At 38.5% G+C, this 21,860-nt stretch overlaps 8 protein-coding genes across 10 annotated transcripts; 6 read left to right on the forward strand and 2 right to left on the reverse strand.

Annotated features, from left to right (window-relative positions):
- Positions 1-288: 288 nt before the first annotated feature.
- On the reverse strand, positions 289-3,025 carry LOC125213310 (synaptotagmin-5-like). The gene is made up of 13 exons (XM_048113779.1): positions 2,920-3,025; positions 2,725-2,836; positions 2,598-2,662; positions 2,406-2,526; positions 2,212-2,333; positions 2,019-2,120; positions 1,868-1,942; positions 1,705-1,784; positions 1,481-1,631; positions 1,156-1,386; positions 791-1,081; positions 587-700; positions 289-506 (listed from the first exon to the last, which is right to left on the reverse strand). The coding sequence occupies exons 1-13, from the start codon at positions 3,022-3,024 to the stop codon at positions 363-365; spliced, it is 1,713 nt and encodes a 570-aa protein (XP_047969736.1). The 5' UTR covers position 3,025; the 3' UTR covers positions 289-362.
- Positions 3,026-6,316: 3,291 nt separating this feature from the next.
- LOC125214703 lies at positions 6,317-7,277 on the forward strand. The gene is made up of 2 exons (XM_048115833.1): positions 6,317-6,659; positions 7,125-7,277. The coding sequence occupies exons 1-2, from the start codon at positions 6,417-6,419 to the stop codon at positions 7,275-7,277; spliced, it is 396 nt and encodes a 131-aa protein (XP_047971790.1). The 5' UTR covers positions 6,317-6,416.
- Positions 7,278-7,758: 481 nt separating this feature from the next.
- On the forward strand, positions 7,759-8,908 carry LOC125214704 (probable glycosyltransferase At5g25310). The gene is made up of 2 exons (XM_048115834.1): positions 7,759-8,100; positions 8,191-8,908. Exons 1-2 carry the CDS (start codon positions 7,759-7,761, stop codon positions 8,851-8,853), a joined length of 1,005 nt encoding a protein of 334 aa, XP_047971791.1. The 3' UTR covers positions 8,854-8,908.
- A 41-nt stretch (positions 8,909-8,949) lies between these two features.
- LOC125212935 (ACT domain-containing protein ACR2) lies at positions 8,950-11,155 on the reverse strand. Its single transcript, XM_048113246.1, has 8 exons — positions 10,944-11,155; positions 10,800-10,871; positions 10,529-10,580; positions 10,340-10,454; positions 10,194-10,261; positions 9,517-10,116; positions 9,341-9,445; positions 8,950-9,264 (listed from the first exon to the last, which is right to left on the reverse strand). Exons 2-8 carry the CDS (start codon positions 10,868-10,870, stop codon positions 8,950-8,952), a joined length of 1,326 nt encoding a protein of 441 aa, XP_047969203.1. The 5' UTR covers position 10,871; positions 10,944-11,155.
- A 1,315-nt stretch (positions 11,156-12,470) lies between these two features.
- Positions 12,471-16,334, forward strand: LOC125214967 (vesicle-associated membrane protein 711-like). 2 transcript variants are annotated; one of them, XR_007175191.1, is made up of 6 exons: positions 12,472-12,758; positions 13,547-13,737; positions 14,030-14,193; positions 14,459-14,550; positions 14,931-14,984; positions 16,225-16,334. XR_007175191.1 is itself a non-coding variant. In XM_048116230.1 (4 exons), exons 1-4 carry the CDS (start codon positions 12,542-12,544, stop codon positions 14,544-14,546), a joined length of 660 nt encoding a protein of 219 aa, XP_047972187.1. In that variant the 5' UTR covers positions 12,471-12,541; the 3' UTR covers positions 14,547-14,841. The 2 variants fall into 2 exon arrangements, 1 of the variants encoding a protein (XP_047972187.1); XM_048116230.1 differs by lacking the exons at positions 14,931-14,984; positions 16,225-16,334 and having other exon boundaries at positions 12,471-12,758; positions 14,459-14,841.
- Positions 15,481-16,334, forward strand: LOC125214969 (14 kDa proline-rich protein DC2.15-like). The gene has a single exon (XM_048116232.1). The coding sequence runs from the start codon at positions 15,623-15,625 to the stop codon at positions 15,998-16,000; it is 378 nt and encodes a 125-aa protein (XP_047972189.1). The 5' UTR covers positions 15,481-15,622; the 3' UTR covers positions 16,001-16,334.
- Positions 16,335-17,506: 1,172 nt separating this feature from the next.
- On the forward strand, positions 17,507-20,584 carry LOC125214968 (vesicle-associated membrane protein 711). Of its 2 annotated transcripts, XR_007175192.1 has the most exons (5): positions 17,507-17,850; positions 18,628-18,818; positions 19,101-19,264; positions 19,651-19,929; positions 20,119-20,584. XR_007175192.1 is itself a non-coding variant. In XM_048116231.1 (4 exons), the coding sequence occupies exons 1-4, from the start codon at positions 17,634-17,636 to the stop codon at positions 19,736-19,738; spliced, it is 660 nt and encodes a 219-aa protein (XP_047972188.1). In that variant the 5' UTR covers positions 17,507-17,633; the 3' UTR covers positions 19,739-20,009. The 2 variants fall into 2 exon arrangements, 1 of the variants encoding a protein (XP_047972188.1); XM_048116231.1 differs by lacking the exon at positions 20,119-20,584 and having other exon boundaries at positions 19,651-20,009.
- A 146-nt stretch (positions 20,585-20,730) lies between these two features.
- On the forward strand, positions 20,731-21,444 carry LOC125214970 (14 kDa proline-rich protein DC2.15-like). The gene has a single exon (XM_048116233.1). The coding sequence runs from the start codon at positions 20,852-20,854 to the stop codon at positions 21,224-21,226; it is 375 nt and encodes a 124-aa protein (XP_047972190.1). The 5' UTR covers positions 20,731-20,851; the 3' UTR covers positions 21,227-21,444.
- The last annotated feature ends 416 nt before the right edge of the window (positions 21,445-21,860 follow it).

A 21,860-nucleotide genomic window follows, 5' to 3' on the forward strand; every position in this document is an offset into this window, starting at 1 on the left:
AATTAAATTAATGATAAAGAATATGGTTAATTCATCATTATTTGACTTGAAACTGGAATACAAGAACGAATTTAGAGCTATGAATGTTGAAACGGAGAGAAAGGTAGAAGTCATGACTATTGCTAACTTAAGAAGGTTGAAAAGTGCCAATCATATGCAATACATTACTTAAGACAAATTTACTTCCAAATGTCCAACAATAGGAAGGAACCAAAACTCCTAATCTCATGCTTCTTGAATTTCTTCTCATCACCAAGAAAACAATCATGAAAAATGTTACTATGAAATTGTACAACAATTGCTTTGTTTTACATTGGTGTTATAAAACAATCATGACTTATCGAACTTCTATGTGGTTGGTTTCACTCCCTCAAAATAGAGCGTGAGGTCCATTTGATATTCAGCCTGACCTTTCCTGATTCAGTGCCATCTAAAGAAAAATCATCAGTCACTTCTCCATCCAATATAGCCCTTGTCAATGTCAATATGCATCTCCCCATTTTATCCTAAAACATATTCAATTTTCATCAAGAAGTCAAGAAGACAAAAAAAACATTCACTTTCATCAAATGTGAAGAATCACCACCTTCCCAAATGTGTCATGGTCATAAACATCAACCATCAGCAGCTCATGCAATCCATCCTCAACCACAAAATCAAACGTCTGATTCCAAACTGGATTCAATGTGTCATTCAGCACCTGCAAAAAAACACGTTACACCTACTTGATCAATTCAAGACATCATTTTTAGTACTAAAAACATGCAAGAAAGGTTCAAGAAAAGGGCACCCTTGTCTTGTTTTTGTGCTCGGATTTCTTCATCGTTAGCACGACAAAAGGGTCCGATTTGCCCATGAGATCGGTAGCTGGCAAGCCCTCCGCAGACACCACAGTCACGGAGAGAACTCCCCGAACAATAATATCCTTCTTCTTTGCAGCAGCTTCTTTCCCACTTGAATCTGCACCATCTTCTGTCAAATGCTTCAGTGCCTTCTCCAAAGAAGTTAGCCTAAAATCGGGATCGAACGGGTTCCAAACATTCTCCGTGCTAAATGGACAGTAAAGAAGCTCCAAATGCACCTTCATATCCAAACAAAAGATCAGCCAAAAAATCCCAAAAATATCATCAAAAGTGCTGATTGATCCTTTTTAACCTGGCCGCGATTCTTGGTATCTCTCTGGATGTCAAGATCCTTCACGAGCTTCAGCCACACGTCCTTCACCTTACCGGGCTCAAGATTGCGCAGAGGCACCAGAGCACAGCCGATTAGCTCAGCAGCTTGGACTCCTTCATCGTCATAGATCTTGATTGTCAAGTGCTGAGTGGAAGTGTCCTCAACTTCAAACTCAAAGTGCTCATTCCAGATTGGACTTGTTTGGTTGTCCTAAAACAAGATTTTCAACTCTTCTTCACTACAAACCGGTACACAACTTGAACGTAAAAAGATAAAAAGGGCAAGGCCAAGATTCTGTTTTTACAATAGTTTTGCTGTTTTTGGTTCGATCAGGCAACGGGCGGATGCACAGCTTGGCAAATGGATCAGATTTGCCTATGATGTCTTTATTTGTCAGCTCCTTAGCCTCTATCAGCTTCACCTCCAACATTCCGACCGACTTTACCTCTAGGTAGCTGTATCAAGAAACGCCTTCAGCGTATAACGCTTTAAGAAAGAAAGATACACGTAGTGAAGTGATGGTTGCACCTATAGTCTCCAGGTAGTATAGGTATAATTTTTCGGACAGGCCAAGTGATCGAATCTTCTATTGCATCTCGTATCGTGCCCTATCAAAATCAAGAAGCAATGTTCAGTCATCTGCATAAATCAGCCCTTTATTGTACAGATTACTGCAGAAAAGCCTCAAAACCTCAATGGCATCAGATATTCCTGGAATTGAAGATAAATCTCCACCAATCACTTTTAGTGTAAAATCAAGATTCCTCTGCACTCAAAACTCCAAGTTTTAGGACAACCTTAAAAACAAGAAATGCAAACAAATGTGTAGGATTCAGATTGACCTTCTCTCTCAAGGAAAAACAAACAGCTCCAAAGCATGGGAACTCATCAGCTAGAGGTTTGAATATCAGCCTAAAAACACCTGTGAATCCAATGTTCTTGACCTGCATCCCACAAATATGGAGTTGGGATTCAAAAAGATTGCATTTTTCTCACACACACATAGCTATATGGTGAGGGAGATGGAGAGGGTGCCTGTATTGGCAGTGCCACCCCAACTCGAGTCTTGATTTCAAGCACGATGTCCGGATTTCCATCCCACTGCATGTCCATTTCCATAACTATCTCATTAGGCTCACTGTCCAATATGGCAACTCCTATTTCACATTAAAAAAAGCAGTTAATTAACAATCAAACAACATTATTAATCATGACAAATTTAAAACAACCTGTGAATTGTGGTGCTACAGTTCCAAGAGTCAAGGTGGAGAACTTGAGAGAAGCCAAGATTGCTGGCCTATATTGCTCAAGAATTGGCTCTACTGAGTCCCTTATCACTTGTGATGCCGCCTGCGCACCACATACGTCAGCAGAGTGACAAACTCGTGACTGAAAAAACGCGAAAAGGATACGTAGTAAACCTGATCAACATAAGGCCATATTTTATCTAGATGCTCATTGAGCCAGTTTAGCTGCAAAATGAGATCAATCACATAGGATCACATGAAATGGTAATATCTAAACAGAATCAAAATTCATGTAATAACTAACTCAACTTCTGCCTCTGTGAAAAGACAATCCAAGAAGGGTAGAATTTGTCAGGCAAAAGCTTCCTTGAATCTTGCATAGTTATTCGAGCCAATGCTGCTATTGCTGCTGCCTGTTTAATTTCACACAATTAGGCAAAGTAAAACTTAATTCTTTTTTTGATTCTAGAAAAATTAACTCATGCAAAAGAATTACCAAATCAATTCGCTTTTTGGATCTGATATTTTGGTATTTGGCGAATCCCACAATCAATCCGAAGGCAACAGCGAAACCCACAATGTAACCTAGGAAAAATCCCATCTTGGGAAGAATTAAAGATTTGTTTTTTAATTTTTCTTTGATTTTTTCTTGTGATTGAGTTTGAAGGTGGTGGAAAACGCAATTCAAGAGTGTTTATTCAATGCAATACCAGAAAATTTGTTTCACATTTAGCTTGGGATTGAATCCCACAAAAAAAATTGGATGAATAATTCTTGATTTCCAAAGCAATCAAGAATGGAAACGGTATTACCGGTCGATTGATGACGTGTCTGCCTTGCTTGCTTGCCACGTGCCTAGTGTGATTAAGGTACATGCCACGAACTAGCCTTTGTAGTACTTATTGATTGAGTATTAAAGTTGTAAAGTTAAATAAGCATGTTTATTGTTTAGATATACTAATATAGGGGTATGTTAGGGTGCCACCATCCATTCAAATAATATCAGACTATCATTTCTAGCTAATCATTTGTACACGTGGACGAAAAATGAGCTGCCACGTGGCAAAAAAAAGAAAAAAAAATCCAAAAAACTCGGCCAGCAATTTACTACTCTTTATACATCAATTTTTCTTGTCCAGCAATATTCGACACACTATACAACAATCTATAGATTACTGTGTAGTGTATGTGATATTGTTGTGTAGCGTTTATAATATTGTTGTACAAGTGGTGTCACAGTGTCACTTTAAGAGGGGTTGTCATTTTAACACAAACCTACTAATATATTTGCGTATGATATAATTTTTTTAAAATTTTTTTGGGATAGCCCAATATGTACAGATTTAATTAACAATGGTTCGACAATAAGACATTTAAGGGGGAACTTAAGCCCTCACCAATTTTATTGTACTATTTTTTTTCTATTATCGAATTTGTTTAAATTATTTAAAAAATCAACTTTTATTAAGTTGATGTTGTTGCAAATCAAATTATTAGAAATGGTGGATTAAGAATGACTAAAATTAAAATCATGAAGAATAAAAAGAACAAATAAACTGGATGCAGGAGATGGATTTAAGAGAAGAATAAAATGAATAAAATGTTGATAGTAAACCAAATTATGTCCTTGCATCCATCATTGCGTCTACATATGGATATTTTTTTTGCAATCTTGTGAAGTGGTAATTTTCCAATTAAGTGATCTAAATCTATTTTTGTAAAAACATGGTTCAACGACATTAATAATTCACTGACATATTTGGTGACTACTAGGCTACTAGCCATGATACAAATTATACGATCAATGAAACTTTATAGTACTAATAAAATGTTTTTTCTTAAATTTAGGTGTGCCTAGAGCTAGATGAACTAATATTTTTTTTCCCAATCTTGTGAAGTGGTAATTGCCCAATTAAGTCATCTAAATCTATTTTTGTAAAAACATGGTCCAACGACATTAATAATTCACTGACATATTTGGTGACTACTAGGCTACTAGCCATGATATGAATTACACGCGTGCATGGCCGTAGTGCAGTTGGCAACGGAGGGACAGATCTTTCTGCAATGAGCCTGGGTACAAATCTCACTCATGTCGTGTAGTTGCTTCCATCTCTCAGCACAAGTGTGAGACATTTGGGAGATGGGCTTCCGGCAGTTAATGTATTAAAGCTTCTCCCTTAACGGACTACTGCGTACCCTAATTTAACCCCCTCATATGATATCGGGCCGACCGCCGAGACGACGGAATCGCCACAATGATACGAATTATACTATCAATGAAACTTTATAGTGCTAAAAAATTGTTTTTTCTTTAATTTGGGTGTGCCTAGGTGTACTATAGCTATTCTTAACATAAGGAATGTATGTTACATATACCTACATTGAGAAATTATCATTCCGAAGAAAAAAAGCAATGGTCAACATATGGCAGTATGAATAAATGAAATTGTGTATGACTAAAAACCTTATAGATCCAATGTATATAGCCAATAGTAGCATTTAAAATTTAAAATTCATAGTACATTTTAGGACAAAATTTTATGTTTACAAAAACATGGACGTATCAATGTACTGATCAATAATTAAATTGTTGGGGAATATTGATAGTACTGAATGCCATAAAAGTCAATTTATTAATTATACAAAAAACGAACGCTAAACTTAACTCATGTCTCACGCTTGCATAGTTGCATGAGAATTTCAATGAATTTAAGCTGTCACCACAATAAAATAAACGGATAAATGTTGAATAAATGTTGATAAATTTTGTCAATTTAATGGAAGAAATTAAGTCCGTGACTAATGTTCGTGGCGTGGGGTTTGGGATAACATTATTAGAATTGGAGATTAAATTGATATACTTCCAACGTCCCGGATAATTCGGGTCACTTTGATCGGGCACGGGTTTTAAGAATTGTAATGAAAAGTGGGTTGAAAAAGTTGGTGGAATGTGGGTTCTACTTTTATATATTAGTTTTAAAATAAAATGTGAGTAGGAATGAGTTAGTGGAATATGAGGTCCACTACTAAAAATGATAAAAGTGAAATGAGACAAATGATGTGAAAGGAACTAAAATGGAAAACTGAGACGAATTATCCGGGACGGAGGGAGTATATGTATATGTGACGTGACGTGACTATATACAAATATTAGTCTCCCTCTGCGGTATTTAATCCCATTTTTTAAAATTATTATCAAATGGGTGAAAAAAGATATCATAAATTTCTATATGATTGTAGTAATATTGATTTTGTAGGTTTTAAGTTATCTTTATTAATAATGGTTCTGTAAAATTTGTGGATTTCTAATCTATTGATGGAGAATAAATATATTAATATTACTGCGAGCTAAATTGTGTACTCCCTCCATCCCTATTAGAAGTCACACTTTTCCATTTCGGTCTGTCCCCAATTAAGAATCACACTTCATTGTTTCCATAAATAGTAAATAGGTCTCATATTCCACTAACTCAATTCACTCATATTTTATTATAAAATCAATATAAAAAATGATCTCACATTCCACTAACCTTTTCAACTAATTTTTCTTTACATTTCTTAAAATCCGTGTCCGATAAAAAGTGATGCGTTGAACTTGCACATGTATCAAATATGACTGTATTTTATCTAACGTTTAGATAAATTAGAGTCCAAATTGGTCACCCAAAAACACAACTAAATTTGATTTCAAATAAATTAATTATGAGTAGCTAATTATTTACTAATTACTATAATAAACTAGCTAATTAATTAATCCGTATTGTTAAACCCATTCCCACCTTCACACTTCAAAGCTCATCTCGCGCCCTCTCTCTCTCTCTCTATACGTGTATATATATATATATATATATAACCGTCTCTTCCACAACTTCACACACTCATCACGATTGCGAGCAGAGATACATACATACATACATTCTCTCTCTCTCTCTCTCTCACACACACACACACACGCACACACATATATATACATATTTACTCGAAGGAGAAATGATGGCGACGAGAATTACTGTTTCGATCGTAGTAGTTTCGGCGGTGATCGTCGCCGTGATTTTCATCTCCGGACTCTTCTCCGGCGAAGACGACGGATTGCGGCGCTCGTTCTCCGATCCAGAAGCGGATCGCAAAAAGCTTCCGGTAGTTCAGTTGGTCGGAGCTGCGCGTAAGCGCGGCGATGAGCCGAGAGCTGTGATTTCTGCTGAAATTGCATCCAGATTCAAGCCGATTTCCAGAGTAAGCTGATTTTCGTCGATGATTTTGCAAATACGAGCATTAGGCACGGTCGCAGATAAACATAAATCTGATGAATTGAAAACCTAATTAATTACGTTTAGATCTTCGTTAGAGTGATTGCATGGTGGAAAACAATACAGATTACTCAATTGATGCTCTTAGATTTTTGCGGATGAAGCTGTCAATTACGCTAATGCAGTGCTAATTTTTTCTTTTCTTCCGTAGTCTATGCAGTTTTGCGTTGATCATCTCGTGTTTTAATTTTTTTTTCTCTTTTATTTCGACTGTTACTTTGAAAAAATACATGTTTACTGCGTGTGATTATATGAAAAACACGAGAAATCATTCTCCTTTATTTTAATTTACGCCTTGTGATTAGATGAAAACACGAGAAACGATTCTGCTTTAATTCGCAATTAAGAGTTGATTTGGTCAACAATTCTTCAAAATAAGTTGAATTTGCAGAAAAGAGCAATTGATAAATTGGAGGAAGGATTGGCGAGAGCAAGAGCAGCAGTTAGAAGAGTGGCTTCACTCAGAAACAAATCGGTAATCATCGACAGCAATCATAATATTTCTTCATCAATTTATCGAAACCCCAGCGCATTTCTCCAGTAAGTGATTCTCCTCTGTTTTTAGCACTTCAAATCCGATTAGAATGCGTAAATATCGTTTTTTTAAACCAAAATGCTTTGTTAATTGAAATAATGGGTAAGGCGGAAAAGCACTCGCACGAGTCAATGCGTTCCATTTTCTGCCACTAAATAGCTTCGAATTCCACACACTTACTTTTCATGCGCTATTAATCATTTTTACCCACATTAGACGTATACTTCCACAAATTAAAAATCAATACTATAAAAATGTGAAATGAAATACATTAAATCATGAAATTTCATTTTTCTTGATTGTATCATTCGTGTGCGAAAGTGAAGTCTTTTGATAATGCTCAAAACATTGTCGGTTTATTAAATAAATATTTTCTCCCTTCACTTCCTTTCATGTTTTTTTTTACTTTTTTTAAATTTCTAATGAAACTACGTTATTTTGAGTACCATCAAAAGATGTAGAAAAAATTGATTCTTGCTAATTCAATATTATGGTATTAAATCTTATAAACTTACAAAAAAATGAAGAGGGGGAGCTGCCAATAGTGCATGATGGTCCATGCAAAGACATCTACACCAGTGAGGGGAGATTCATCCATGAGATGGAGTATGGCAGCCATAGATTCAAGACAAGCAGACCTGAACAAGCTCATCTCTACTTCATGCCATTCAGTGTGACATGGATGGTGAAGTATCTCTACAGCCCCAACTCCTACAACCTCACCCCTCTCCAAGAATTCGTCTCCGATTATGTCAAGCTCATCTCCACCAAGCACCCCTTCTGGAACAGAACTCAAGGAGCTGACCATTTCATGCTCTCTTGCCATGACTGGGTGAGCAATGATCATCACCACCTAGTTCAAAGTCCTTGATCATACACAATCTGTTGTTTGTTTCTTTTGAACACAGTATGTATCCTGCAGGGACCTCGTGCATCAGAAGGGAACGCACACCTCTACAGCACATCCATCCGTGTCCTGTGCAATGCAAACTCATCCGAGGGATTCAACCCTCAGAAAGACGTGAGCCTGCCCGAGATCCGTCTCTATGGTGGATATGTGGACCCAAAGCTGATCTCTCCTCCTCTCCCCACTGACCCAAGGCCCCACCTTGCATTCTTTGCTGGTGGCCTCCATGGTCCGGTTAGGCCGGTCCTCCTCCACCACTGGAAGGGCAGGGATCCTGACCTCCACATCTATGAGTACCTCCCTAAGAATCTTAACTATTATGACTATATGCTGAAATCAAAGTTCTGTTTATGCCCAAGCGGATATGAAGTGGCTAGCCCCAGAATAGTCGAGGCCATCTATGCGGAATGCATCCCTGTAATCTTATCAGACCACTATATCCTCCCATTTAGTGATGTTTTGAGGTGGGAGGCTTTCTCACTGCAGGTGAACGTCTCAGAAATAGCGCGGCTGAAGGAGATTTTGATGGGAGTAAGTGAAGACGAGGTTTTGAGGCTCAAGGAAGGGTTGAGAGGTATAAGGAAGCATTTTGTTCTAAACCAGCCTGCTGAGAGATTTGATATGTTTCACATGATCTTGCACTCTGTTTGGCTTAGGCGGTTAAACCTACGCTTTTGATAAGCAAACCTACTACTATTGTCTATATATATACAGTCCATTCTTTTGTAGTACAGCTGAGAATGTGTTAAGCTACCTATCTGTGTATGTACATGATCATTTGATGGCGCGGGAGAGGCGTTCGAATATGTCCCCAATCGAGAACTTAGGCCATTGAGTTGGTGTGGGAATGGCTTTGTCATCATCCATTACTGCAAGATCTATTGCTCCCATCTCTCTCTTCATGGACTTGATGAACTCCAAATCCACATGGTTCCCTGAGATATCCCTCACATAGAATGCATTCACTGATTTCTCTCCTTGTGTCGCGATGTCTGCTCTCACCACTGCTAGCCCGTTCTCCCTAAGCACCCGTGTTATGTGCGAGAGCAGTCCCACCCTGCTGTACGCGCACAGCTCCACACGAACCCCCTTCACACAGGACAGAACAACACTTTTAATGACTTAGAAAGGTTTGGCATTTGAACAATTGAAGTTCAAGCCATACCTCACAGACCCTTCGTTCTATCGCGGCCTCTAAGCATTTTATGACTCTGTCTTTCTCACTCTCTGTGTTGAATGCTCGCCCGTCCGCGTGTCTCACAAAGTACTCCTGCAGGGAGTTTCTTGTCAAGGATTTGAAATGTGTATAATTGAGCAAAGGGAAGGCATGTGTATGTATACTTGGTATGCAAAGCCTCTGCAAGCATCTACTGAGGCATGAAAGATGACATATTGCATATCAATAAGTGTGCAGACAGTGTCAAACATTAGCCTTCTCCTGTCCTTGCATTGGATGGTGACAATTGAGTAGCCCTTCTCAATGCACCTCTCAATGGACACACTCGTCCTCCGGGAGCTCGTTGGGCTGTCAAAGTCGCGCACGGAGAGCATGAGCTGGTGGAGGCGCCGCTCCACTCTGGTTGTGCTGCTCAGCTCCCCCTTGGGGAGCCCGGCCGCGGGTTTCACCTCCTGGTGGCTGGCAGCACTATCCTCCTCCGTGGCTGTGGTGGCGCGGAGGACTGTGGTGAGGTGGTCCTCGATGGCGTGGAGCCTGTGGTCATCGATGGGGGTGTCCACAGACTGATCTGATATGTAGGCGATGCAAGCCAGGAGCGCGTTGTGGCTCCACGCGTGCGCCTCCACGATGTTGCACCCCATGTCAGCCAGTGCTGCTGAGATCTCGGAAAACAGCCCCGGACGGTCCTTACCCGTCATCTCTATTGCCTGAGCCTCCCCGCGGCTGACTGCCTTCGGGCTAGAGGCTTTCCCCGCGCTCACTGCCTGCGTTTTTTCCACTCAAACTCAATCACACAACACTGATACTAACAAGAAAACAAACACATCAAATCAAGAACTACCTGCTGGATGTAGTTGATCACTCTTTGATCAGTCACCTTGAAGCCCAGTTCATTTTTCACATGAAAAACTGCACAAAACAAGATCAAAACACTCTCTCTAACTTCACAAGAGAGAAGGATGCGTACATACATACATACATACATACCATCCAAGAAACAGCCAGCATCACAAGAGATGTAGCCTTTAGATATGGTGAGGTTCAAATCAGTTAGAGCTTGCACCACATCCAACAAGAGGCTTTGCTTGTTCACACAGTCAATCTGTCCATTTCCATCCCATCCATAACCAAATTCTTTCTTTCTCTTCATAAAAATTGCAACTGCACTAAACTAACCTTAACAATTGTGCAATCTTCTAAGCTTTCATTGTCCACATTCACTCTAAAACTGTAACCAACAAACACAAATCCACTTCTTTAAACACACACATACATACATATATATACTCCCTCCATCTACGATTTGAAGTTACACACTCTCACTTTGACTCGTTTTATAATAAAATGCGAGTGTATCATGGACATCCCGAAATGGGACATTATTCGTGGACGGAGGGAGTATATGAATTTAGTAGTGACAAAATTTAAAGAATAAAAACTTAATTACGCTGGTCCATGAATCCTCTCTGGAAGGTTGTGAAAATCAGGATCAAAATAAGGGGAGCAAACTGTGTTCATCCTGCAAATAAATTCAATAAAGATTCATAATTTATTTCAAGAATGTAAGTGATTTGAGTGAGGTAATTTGTACCTGGGATTTTGTGTTTGTGGCTTCAATTTTTTTTTTCAATCAAAAGGAGTTAAATCTCCAGCTCTTGATGAGAGGAGAGGTTTGCATGAAGCAAATGAGCATAGCTCAATCCCATCATCATCTACAACCACCACCAATTCCCACATAATGAAACTGCAATCAAATCAACTGCAAAGATTGCTGTTTTCTTTTTTTTTTCTTTCTAGATAGAATGATTTCAGGATATGTTGCATTTGGATGCTATTAATGAGAGGCTTATATTGATGAAATATTGAAATGGATGGTGGAGTTTGAATTAGTTAGTGAAAAAAACCAACCAAACAGCCTTTGTCATTAATTCTTTTCATCCATAGATGTCTCCTTAAATATTGGAAAGTTGGAATACCCAATATTTTGGACTAAAATAGAAATTCTCTTTTGTTAAGAATAAAAATAGATCTTATTGTAATGTTTAAAAAGAGAGCGTTTAAGTTCATAATTAGGTTAAAATCACTTAATTGTCAAATTTATGTGCTTTCTCATTTTATGACAAAAACACTGTTCTAGCAGAAGTTATCAATTTTTTAAACTGAAATCGTAAAATGATCATATACTATATAAGAGAAAAAAACTTTAAATTTATTTATACAACAAAGAAATAAAGAAGCAAATATATAAAGTGATCTAGCCCTACTGCTTGGGGTGGGTAGGTACGGTATACCTACCGAAACCACCATACCGTATGTCTTACCGTAAATACGGTATGCGAAAAAATCATACCTTTACCTTACCAAAGTTTTCAGTATACCAAACTTCGGTATACCTTATTTTCGGTATGACGAATTTCCATACCGATACCGTACCTCATTTTCAGTATACCGTACCGAAGTTCGATATATCTTACTTTGCGGTATACCTGACTTTCAACATCAATTAAAATAGAAAATTAAAGTTTTTAGAATATTATTTAATATTTTATAATTTTAACAATAAATTAAATATAATTTATTCATAATTATATTTATATTTCACAATAGATTTTATAATTTAAAAATATATAAAAAAAATTGTGTTTATATTTTTGTGGTATATACCTTAGTTTACGGTATATACCTTAATTTACGGTATATACCAAATTTCGGTATGCAGCGGTATACCGCGGTATTTGAAAATTCATACCGTTACCTTACCGGAATCTTTCGGTAAGGTATCATACCGTACCGAAAGTCACGGTATACCGAAAATTTGGTATTTTCTATATTTTTTCGGTACGATAAGACCGGTATTTCGATATTTTTCCTCAGCCCTACCTACCGCAAATAAAAAATTGCTTAAATAAATCGAAGATGACAAGTTTTAATATGTAATCTTATCCTGTTTCGAAATTACTTTATTTGATTTGAATAATCAAACAATATTTAATAACTAAAATATATTGCTGATATATGCAATCAGCCAAACGCGATTTGTCCGTGTCATAAAAGGCGCTTATTCCTCGAAACGTTTATCTCCGAAATTGTAGGGTCGAATCCGTCGTGAAAAGCATCTTTTCAATTTTTTGAATCAGGGCAGGGCAGCATTTGATTGAGGCAGAGAGAGAGAGAGAGAAGAAGAAGGGGATGGCGATACTTTACGCGCTGGTGGCGCGTGGCTCGGTTGTGCTGGCGGAATTCAGCGCTACTTCCACCACGGCGAACGCGATCGCGCGTCAAATTCTCGAGAAAATCCCCGGTAACAATGATACCAACGCCTCCTACTCGCAGGATCGCTACATTTTTCACGTCAAGCGCACCGATGGCCTCACCGTCCTTTGTATGGCCGACGACACTGCCGGAAGTACGTTCACCTCTCTCTCTACCTTTTTTGTGTAGAGAATTTGATCGCGTCGTGTTGTTTTTTTTTGTCGATTGAGCTGGAATTCGTACGTGAATATGATTATGTGTAGGTTTCGTGATTAGGATTTTGAATTTTGATGTGAATTGATGCTTGCTCGTGTGAATTTGGTTGTTGGAATTGAAAAAGGCGATTTCAGATTAGCTCATCTGGATATTTATGACTCTTGTGTGTTGACGATTTTCTACTCTCTCTTTTTTTATCTTTGCGCTTTTTCATGTGGATCTGAAAAGGTGCCTTTGTGAGTTGCAGCTTATAATTCGGTTTAATTTGTTCCGTTTAATGGTGGTGTTTTAGATTGAGGTAAGTTTTTTTTGTTGATCGTGAGGAGAATTTATAAGCTGTTTTTAGTCAATGAAGAATCTCCTTATGTGAAGTAATGTTGGAATCCTTAAGTCTAGCAGCAATACCTGTTCATCAATTAATACTACTATTATCTTTTGGAGGCAATTTGTATTTATTGGAAACGGTTTGATGTGTCGAAATTCGGGATTATATTGGACTCGTAGCACCATCATTTTGCCTTCTGTGTTCGTGGTTCGTTATTCTTGATGTATAAAGAATCATAGATTGTAGTGTTTGAGGGATGTCTTTCATTCTCTGTTTTTAATCCTCTTATTATTTTCATATCCCTTGTGTGATTGAGGGAGATCATGATATGCCCTTCCTTCCAGTATCATGTCTTCACGTGCTTAACTCGAAAAATTTCCTGAACTTTCAAATCCACACAGGGAGAATTCCTTTTGCATTTCTTGAAGAAATTCATCAGAGATTCGTCCGGACATATGGTCGAGCTGTATTGTCCGCGCAGCCATATGCTATGAATGATGATTTTTCAAGGGTCCTCAGCCAACAAATTGAGTATTTCTCAAGTGATCCTAATGCTGACAGGATAAACCGGCTTAAAGGTGAAATGAGCCAGGTAATTATCTCTTTGCTGACTGTTTGGTCTCTTGGTGTTGCTTTGGTTAATTTTACTTTTGCTACCAAATTCTGTATGAACTTTCAGCAATGAGGATGTCGCCTTGTTGTGTTTAAAATGTGTGCCTTGAGTTTCAGGCTGTGAATTGTGAAATGCATTAGATTTTTGGCTTGATATGGAATCACAATTATTGCTAACCGTTACGGTTGATCTAATTTGAATATTTTGCACTGCTATTTTTCTACTGATGAATACTACAAGTAAGTATGCTGTCTATTGGTTGTCCTTGCAGGTTCGGAATGTCATGATTGAGAACATTGATAAAGTTTTGGATAGAGGTGATCGGCTAGAATTATTGGTTGATAAAACTGCCACTATGCAAGGGAACACTCTTCGCTTCAGGAAGCAAGCTCGCCGTTTTAGAAACACTGTATGGTGGAGAAATGTCAAGCTTACGTAAGTTTCATCTTGTCATCTATGTACCTGTAACTCATGGGAAACTCTGGTTAAAATAAAACTTGTTTTACCGTATGCTAGTTCAGTTTGTATCTCTTTGTGTGGTATTGCTGTGCTTGAAAGACCATCTTCTCCTTTATAGTAATTTATGAGATATATTTGGTAGTACGTATTAAATTTTGCAGTACAGTAGAATAGTCTGTGTTACATCTGCATTATATCATACGTATTAGTTCTAAACAAGTGATGCTGGGGTATTGTGCAGGATTGCGTTGATATTCCTTCTCCTGGTAATAATCTATGTCGTGTTGGCTTTTGTTTGCCATGGCCCCACTCTTCCGTCTTGCCTGTAATGAGGTCTGGCCGAGTGACATCTGGATGCTATTTCTCTTTTCTCTTTCTTCTGTTAAGTGTTTGCTCAATTCTTCCACTTCATATCTCCTTGATATGCCTAAAGAAGTTGTTGCTTTTATGGTCTTGATTCCCTGGTTTGAGATTTAGTCATGTGTAAAGCTTTCTCTGTAGGGCTCCAGCTCTATCTAGATGTTTTGAATTCCACAAAGTATTTTCAAGCATATTTGAAATGGTTGGTTTGTTTTGTAATCGACATTTGTGGATATATATAAGTCATGAGTGTTGTTCGTTTGAGATATTGTCATTTGTCTTCTGGATACATTTTCTTTGCTAACTAATAAATTTCGTGAATTCTAATCACACTGTTACTTCTCTGCTATTAGAGCATGCCAGAGCTTCCCTCTCCATCCGGATGATAATCCTTGTACTACACAGAGGTAACATCATGCCCTAACCCTCGAACGATACTTTCACTTTAGCGATAAATGCCCGCTAGACTATGAATCTGAATCTATGTGCGTTACTGTTGGATCATTGGCCACTCGTAGTGGTATCAGAAATCCATCCTAGAGGTGGAATAGATTTTAGACCCCACAGAAAACGAGTGAAATAGGTGCATTTCTGTACTCTAGCTTTTGGATTCTTTACATTTGATTGTTACTCTAATCTTAATAGAGAGAATAATTTGAACAAGAAATCAAAAGGAGTCACATGTTGTTGAATGATCGGTCCAGATTGCCTCCTTAAGCATGTGTTTTCCAGATTGAGGGGCCATTCTATGTCTTAACCAAAACAAAACATCCCATGCTTTATAGTATTGTACCTTTCATTATTAGCATAATATTTGCCAAAATTGTCTTAATTTTACCTATGTGTGTCTGTTATTAGTACTATAAGTATTTTGTACCATTTGTGAACTTCTCCACAAGCTTACAAAAATCCCCCTCTCTCTATCTCTCTTCCACTCAATTCCTCTCCAATCACCAACCTCACTTTCCCTTCTATATAACACGGAGATTTGCACTCACCCTTTCTCACACTACTCTCTCTTAACTCTCAACCCTAGTACACCACCATGGCCGCAGCCCGAGCCGTCGTAATCCTCTCATTCCTCCTCCTCATCTCGGCCTCCTTCACCTCCGGGTGTGGCACGTGCAAGCCGCACCCGGCGCCCAAGGCGCCCCCGGTGAACCCATTCTGCCCCAGGGACACGTTGAAGCTCGGCGTTTGTGCTGACCTCCTGGGCCTGGTGAATGTGGTGATCGGGGAGCCCCCGTCGGGCGACAAGTGCTGCCCGCTGCTCGAGGGGCTGGCCGACTTGGAGGTGGCGGCGTGCCTCTGCACTGCCATCAAGGCGAACGTGCTTGGCATCAACCTAGACGTCCCGGTGGCGCTCAGTGTCTTGCTCAGCGCTTGCCAGAAAACGGTTCCTCCCGGTTTCAAATGTGATTGAATGCAGTGAGAACTGAGAAGTTCATTAAAACTTGAGATTGATTTGTCTTGTGTTCCTCTTCTTTGTTTGTGTGTGCTCTCTCCCTCTCCCTCTCTCTCTCTCTCTCTCTCTCTCTCTCTCTCTCTCTGTTTAGGTTTGAATGATTTAATTTCATGCAATAGGCTAGGCAAGAATGTTTGCCTTTAGTGTACTAATAATGCATTGTATTTGTTACCAATCTGCAGTAGTATTATTGTGACGATTTGATGCTGCATGTGTCCAAAATTATGGAATTGCTGGATTTATTTCACATTGTATACACAATTAATCTCAATTCATTCTTTAATTGTTATTATGACTATTGTCTTTTTGTATGGTAGGTTTTAAGTTTTAGTCAATACACACATGTCTTTGTTTTAACCTCAACGACAACAAATGGTACAGCTCAGACATTAATCAATTTTCTTGAACTTTAAATTTCTCATATATTAAAATAATGGATTAGTTTTTAAATTTGTTGTCACTTTAATTGCCAGCGAGGAATTGGTTCTTCAAAATGAGAGAAAATATTTTGGGATAAAAAATGGAGTAGTAAATAAATAAAGGATAAAAGACAGAAACGGTCAACGATGATGAAGGTGGGGGCCGGAGCTGTCAACGACGATGATGGTACAACTAAAGGCTTGTGAAAGAGCAGTAATCCTAATTTTAAAAAATTTAGAATTTCAAATGTAAGTTGATTTTCTAAATAATCCGTACTATTGTTTATGTATTTATTACTACCAGTAGGGGGTGTTCGGTTGGCAAGATTAAATCTCATGATTAAATATATATCATGGTTGGTTCATAAGATTAACCCCCTCAACTTAATCCTGGATGGATAATCTCATGATAATTAGTCATAGCCTTCCCTCTCCAACTAAAATAATCCTATAACTTAATCTTAGATGGATAGTCTCATGATAATTAGTTATGACAACCGAACGCTACCCTAGTATAGTAAGTAAAGCTTGAAAAGAAGTGATGCCACATGCTCGAATTCTAGTGCTAGCTTTGCATCCAGAGTGCATCATCACCAATGTATGATTTCATCATAACAAGCATTAGAAGGATTTTACAATATTGAACGCTGAGTTTTGTCGGTTTTCAACTCCAATATCAGCTTAAAATCTGAGTTGAATGTAACACTAACACCGGTCACAATTTTAACTACTGGAGTACTTCACTTTTTGGCAAACAAAATGGGCGACTCATAATGAAAGCTAGCAAATATAATGTGTTGGACCAAAATCGAAATTACTTCTATGTTTACAATTAAAGAACCTTAGTCTAATGTTTAAATGCTTAATTAATAGTGTTAAAAAATTGAATCTATCAAATACTAATATTTTAGACAAAACTGTAATATGATCGTTTGCTCTTAAACAGAAGACTGAAACTAGAGTGAAATATCAAGAATTATCAATAACAAAGAATGCTAAATAAATATATAAAGTGGTGTAATCCTTATTTATTTTCATAGCTTTCATACATAAAAATAAAAAACGCTTATTCCTTGTAGCGTTTATCTCCGAAATTGTAGGGACGAATCCGTCGTGAATAGCATTTTCTCTTGAATCAGATCAGTCAGAATTGAGGCAGAGAGAGAAAGGGGATGGCGATACTTTACGCGCTGGTGGCGCGTGGCTCGGTTGTGCTGGCGGAATTCAGCGCTACTTCCACCACGGCGAACGCGATCGCGCGTCAAATTCTCGAGAAAATCCCCGGTAACAACGATAACAACGCCTCCTACTCGCAGGATCGCTACATTTTTCACGTCAAGCGCACCGATGGCCTCACCGTCCTTTGTATGGCCGACGACACTGCCGGAAGTACGTTCACCTCTCTCTCTACCTTTTTTGTGTGGAGAATTTGATGGCGTCGTGTTGCTTTTTTTGTCGATTGAGCTGGAATTCGTACGTGAAAATGATTATGCGTAGGTTTCGTGATTAGGATTTTGAATTTTGCTGTGAAATGGTGCCTTTGCTCGTGAGAAATTTGAAATGATGTTTGAACTTGTAGGAGACCTAGGAATTTAAAATGTGATTTCAGATTAGCTTCTTTGGATATCGCAGCTGGATGAATTTTGCTCACTTTTTTTTTACTGATAAGGTACCTTTATGAGGAGTTGCAGCTTATAATTCTGGTTAGCTAGGTTTGATTTGTTACTTTTAATGGTGGAGTAGTTTTTTTAGATTGAGAAAACTTGTGTTTTTCAATTGTGAGGAGAATATTATAAGGTGGTTTGTTTGTTAATGAGGAATCTCCTTATGTGAAGTGATGTTGGAATCCTCTAGGGAAAATGACTGATCATCAATTATTGTTATTATCTTTTGGATGTCGTCCACGGTATATAGAGGCATTTGTATTTATTGGATCAACAGTTTGATTTATCAAAGTTCGGGATTATATCGGACTCGTGGCACCATCGTTTTGCATTCTGTGTTCATGGTTTGTTATTCATGATGTATCAAGACTCATAGGTTGGAGTGATTGAGGGATGCCTTTCATTCTGTGTTGTCCACCCTTCTATGATTTGCCCTTTCTTCAAGTATCATGTCTGTAAGTGCTTAACTCGAAAAGTTTCCTGTTCTTTCAAATCCACACAGGGAGAATTCCTTTTGCATTTCTGGAAGAAATTCATCAGAGATTTGTGCGAACCTATGGTCGAGCTGTATTGTCTGCACAGCCATATGCAATGAATGATGATTTTTCAAGGGTCCTCAGCCAACAAATCGAGTATTTCTCAAGTGATCCTAATGCTGACAGGATAAACCGGCTCAAAGGTGAAATGAGCCAGGTAATTATCTCTTTGCTAACTGTTTGGTCTCTTGGCGTTGCTTCGGTTATATTGCTTCCAAATTCCGTGTGGACTTTCGGCAGTGAGGATGTCACCTTGTTTTTGGCTTAATATGTTTGGAATGAGTGCCTTGAGTTTCTGGCTGTGAAATGCATTGGATTTTTGGCTTGATATGGAATCACAATTATTGTTAACCGTACAGTAGATCCAATTTGAATATTTTGCACTGCTATTTGTCTACTAATAACTTGTAAGTAAACTGTCTATTGTTTGTCGTTGCAGGTTCGGAATGTCATGATTGAGAACATTGATAAAGTTTTGGATAGAGGTGACCGGCTAGAATTATTGGTTGATAAAACTGCCACTATGCAAGGGAACACTTTTCGCTTCAGAAAGCAAGCTCGCCGTTTTAGAAACACTGTATGGTGGAGAAATGTCAAGCTTACGTAAGTTTGAACTTGACATGTACTTGCTTGTAAATTACGGAAAACTCTGGTTAAAATAAAACTTGATTGAACTTAGAGGCAAGAACTTAGAAGAGTACCGTATCTTGAACACTCAGTTTTTACCATTTGCTAGTTTAATTTTTCTCTTTGAGGTGTCAAGCTTACGTAAGTTTGAACTTGACATTTACTTGCTTGTAAATTACGAAACCTCTGGTTAAAATAAAACTTGATTGAACTTAGAGGCAAGAACTTAGAAGTGTACTGTATCTTGAACACTCAGTTTTACCGTTTGCTAGTTAATTTGTACTCCTCTCTTTGAGGGGTACATCTGCATTAGATTGTATTTGTTTCTACTTTCTAAATAAGCGATGCTTGATATTGTGCAGGATTGCATTGATATTCCTTCTCCTGGTAATAATCTATGTCGTTTTGGCTTTTGTTTGCCACGGACCCACTCTTCCGTCTTGCTTGTAATGAGATCTGCTCGTGACATCTGGATGCTATTTCTCTTTCTTCTGTTAAGTGTACGCTCAGTTCTTTCACTTCATATCTCCCTGAGATGTCTGAAGAAGTTGTTGGTTTTATACTTTCATTCTTGGTTTGAGATTTAGTCGTGTGTAAAGCTGTCTCTGTAGGGCACCAGCTCTATCTAGATATTGCACAAGGTATTTTCAAGCAAATTCAAAATGGTTGGTTTGTTTTGTAATCGACATTTCTGGATATATAAGTCATGATTTTCAATCAAGTGTTGTTCATTTGAGACATTATCATTTTTTCCTGGATAAATTTTCTTTGCTAACTACTCAATGAAATTTTTTTGAATTCTAACCACACCGTTGCTTCTGTGCTGTTAGAGCATGCCAGAACTTCCCTCTCCATCTGCTCTGGAAGACAGTCCTGGTACTACCCTGAGGTAATTGCTGTAACTTCACGCCCTAACCCTCGAATGATATTTTCATTGCTGCTTTCACTTCAACGATAAAATGCCAGCTGGCTCGACTATGAAACTGAATCTATGTGCCTTACTGTTGGATCATTGGCCACTCATAGTGGTATCAGATATCCTTCCTAGAGGTAGAATAGATTTTAGACCCCACAAAAACGAGTGAAATAGGTGCATTTCTATACCCTAGCTTTTGGATTCTTTCCATTTGATTGTTACTCTAATCTTGATAGATATAGTTTACACTAGAAATAAAAAACAGTCACATGTTGCTGAATCATTGGTCCAGATTTGCCTTTAGCATGTGTTTTCCAGATTGAGGGGCCCTTCATGTCTTAACCAAAACATAACATCCCATGCTTAATAGTATTGTACATTTCATCATTAGCATAATATTTGCCAAAATTGTCCTAATTTAGTATTTATGATTCTGCTAAATACTAGTAATATATTCTGTACCATTTGGTGAACTTCTGCACAAGCTTACAAAAATCCAACTTGATTGTATTCCCCCTCTCTCTATCTCTCTTCCACTCAATTCCTCTCCAATCACCAGCCTCACTTCCCCTTCTATATAACAAGGAGATTTCCACTCACCCCTTCTCACACTACTCTCTCTCAAGTCCCAACCCTAGTTCACCACCATGGCCGCTGCCCGAGCCGTCGTAATCCTCTCATTCCTCCTCCTCTCTGCCGCCTTCACCTCCGGGTGCGGCACGTGCAAGCCGAACCCAGCTCCCAAGGTGCCCCCGCCGAACCCGTTCTGCCCCCGGGACACGTTGAAGCTCGGCGTCTGCGCCGACCTCCTCGGCCTGGTGAATGCGGTGGTCGGGTCGCCCCCTTCGGGCGACAAGTGCTGCCCGCTGCTCGAGGGGCTGGCCGACTTGGAGGTGGCGGCGTGCCTCTGCACGGCCATCAAGGCGAACGTGCTCGGCATCAACCTGGACATCCCGGTGGCGCTCAGCGTCTTGCTCAGCGCTTGCCAGAAAACGGTCCCTCCCGGTTTCAAATGTGTTTGAATGCAGTGAAAACTTAGAAGTTCAATAAACTTGAGATTGATTTGTATTTGTATTTGTGTTGTGTTCCTCTTCTTAATTTGTGTGTGTTCTCTCTCTTTCTCTGTAGGTTTGAATGATTTAATTTCATGCAATAGACTAGGCAAGAATGTTTGCCTGTAGTCTAATAATGCATCATTGTATTTGTGATCATCTGCAGTAATATTTATCATTTACTGTTATTCTTGTGACGATTTGATGCTTTATTTCGCATTATATACACAATTCGTCTCACTTCAATTTTATTATTGTCTTTTTGTATTGGAGATTCGAGTTATAGTCCATACACACATGTCTTGGTTTTTAACCTTATAACGACAACAAATGTACAACACAGAATTTTGCATTTTCTTGAAAAACAACAATCACAACATTCACATTCACATATAAATTTTGTGGACTAAAAGAAAGTCATTTTGAATTTCTTGTCACATCGTGTAAGGCCTCTATTGATATTTACTACCACTGGCCTAGCCAAAAAGTTAGGCTTTAATTTTTGTCTATATTCCTAAAAGAAAATAAATTACAATTGACAATTATCAAGAGGAAATTGATTACATTTTATTTGGGGAATTAAAATTAATAGATCTTTAACTAT

The sequence above is a fragment of the Salvia hispanica genome, chromosome 3 (genome assembly GCF_023119035.1).
Source record: "Salvia hispanica cultivar TCC Black 2014 chromosome 3, UniMelb_Shisp_WGS_1.0, whole genome shotgun sequence".
NCBI classification, from domain to species: domain Eukaryota; kingdom Viridiplantae; phylum Streptophyta; class Magnoliopsida; order Lamiales; family Lamiaceae; genus Salvia; species Salvia hispanica.

Coding starts and splice junctions, on each gene's coding strand:
- LOC125213310 (XM_048113779.1), bottom strand. CDS start 3,024: ATGGGATTTTTCCTAGGTTACATTGTGGGTTTCGCTGTTGCCTTCGGA. Junction 2,837..2,919: donor CCAAAAAGCGAATTGATTTG/GTAATTCTTTTG, acceptor GAAATTAAACAG/GCAGCAGCAATAGCAGCATT. Junction 1,387..1,480: donor CCAAAAACAGCAAAACTATT/GTAAAAACAGAA, acceptor ATCTTGTTTTAG/GACAACCAAACAAGTCCAAT.
- LOC125214703 (XM_048115833.1), top strand. CDS start 6,417: ATGATGGCGACGAGAATTACTGTTTCGATCGTAGTAGTTTCGGCGGTG. Junction 6,660..7,124: donor GATTCAAGCCGATTTCCAGA/GTAAGCTGATTT, acceptor TTGAATTTGCAG/AAAAGAGCAATTGATAAATT.
- LOC125214704 (XM_048115834.1), top strand. CDS start 7,759: ATGGTATTAAATCTTATAAACTTACAAAAAAATGAAGAGGGGGAGCTG. Junction 8,101..8,190: donor TGCTCTCTTGCCATGACTGG/GTGAGCAATGAT, acceptor TGTATCCTGCAG/GGACCTCGTGCATCAGAAGG.
- LOC125212935 (XM_048113246.1), bottom strand. CDS start 10,870: ATGAACACAGTTTGCTCCCCTTATTTTGATCCTGATTTTCACAACCTT. Junction 10,117..10,193: donor TGATCAACTACATCCAGCAG/GTAGTTCTTGAT, acceptor GAAAAAACGCAG/GCAGTGAGCGCGGGGAAAGC. Junction 9,446..9,516: donor GCAGAGGCTTTGCATACCAA/GTATACATACAC, acceptor AACTCCCTGCAG/GAGTACTTTGTGAGACACGC.
- LOC125214967 (XM_048116230.1), top strand. CDS start 12,542: ATGGCGATACTTTACGCGCTGGTGGCGCGTGGCTCGGTTGTGCTGGCG. Junction 13,738..14,029: donor TTAAAGGTGAAATGAGCCAG/GTAATTATCTCT, acceptor TTGTCCTTGCAG/GTTCGGAATGTCATGATTGA. Junction 14,194..14,458: donor TGGAGAAATGTCAAGCTTAC/GTAAGTTTCATC, acceptor GGTATTGTGCAG/GATTGCGTTGATATTCCTTC.
- LOC125214969 (XM_048116232.1), top strand. CDS start 15,623: ATGGCCGCAGCCCGAGCCGTCGTAATCCTCTCATTCCTCCTCCTCATC.
- LOC125214968 (XM_048116231.1), top strand. CDS start 17,634: ATGGCGATACTTTACGCGCTGGTGGCGCGTGGCTCGGTTGTGCTGGCG. Junction 18,819..19,100: donor TCAAAGGTGAAATGAGCCAG/GTAATTATCTCT, acceptor TTGTCGTTGCAG/GTTCGGAATGTCATGATTGA. Junction 19,265..19,650: donor TGGAGAAATGTCAAGCTTAC/GTAAGTTTGAAC, acceptor GATATTGTGCAG/GATTGCATTGATATTCCTTC.
- LOC125214970 (XM_048116233.1), top strand. CDS start 20,852: ATGGCCGCTGCCCGAGCCGTCGTAATCCTCTCATTCCTCCTCCTCTCT.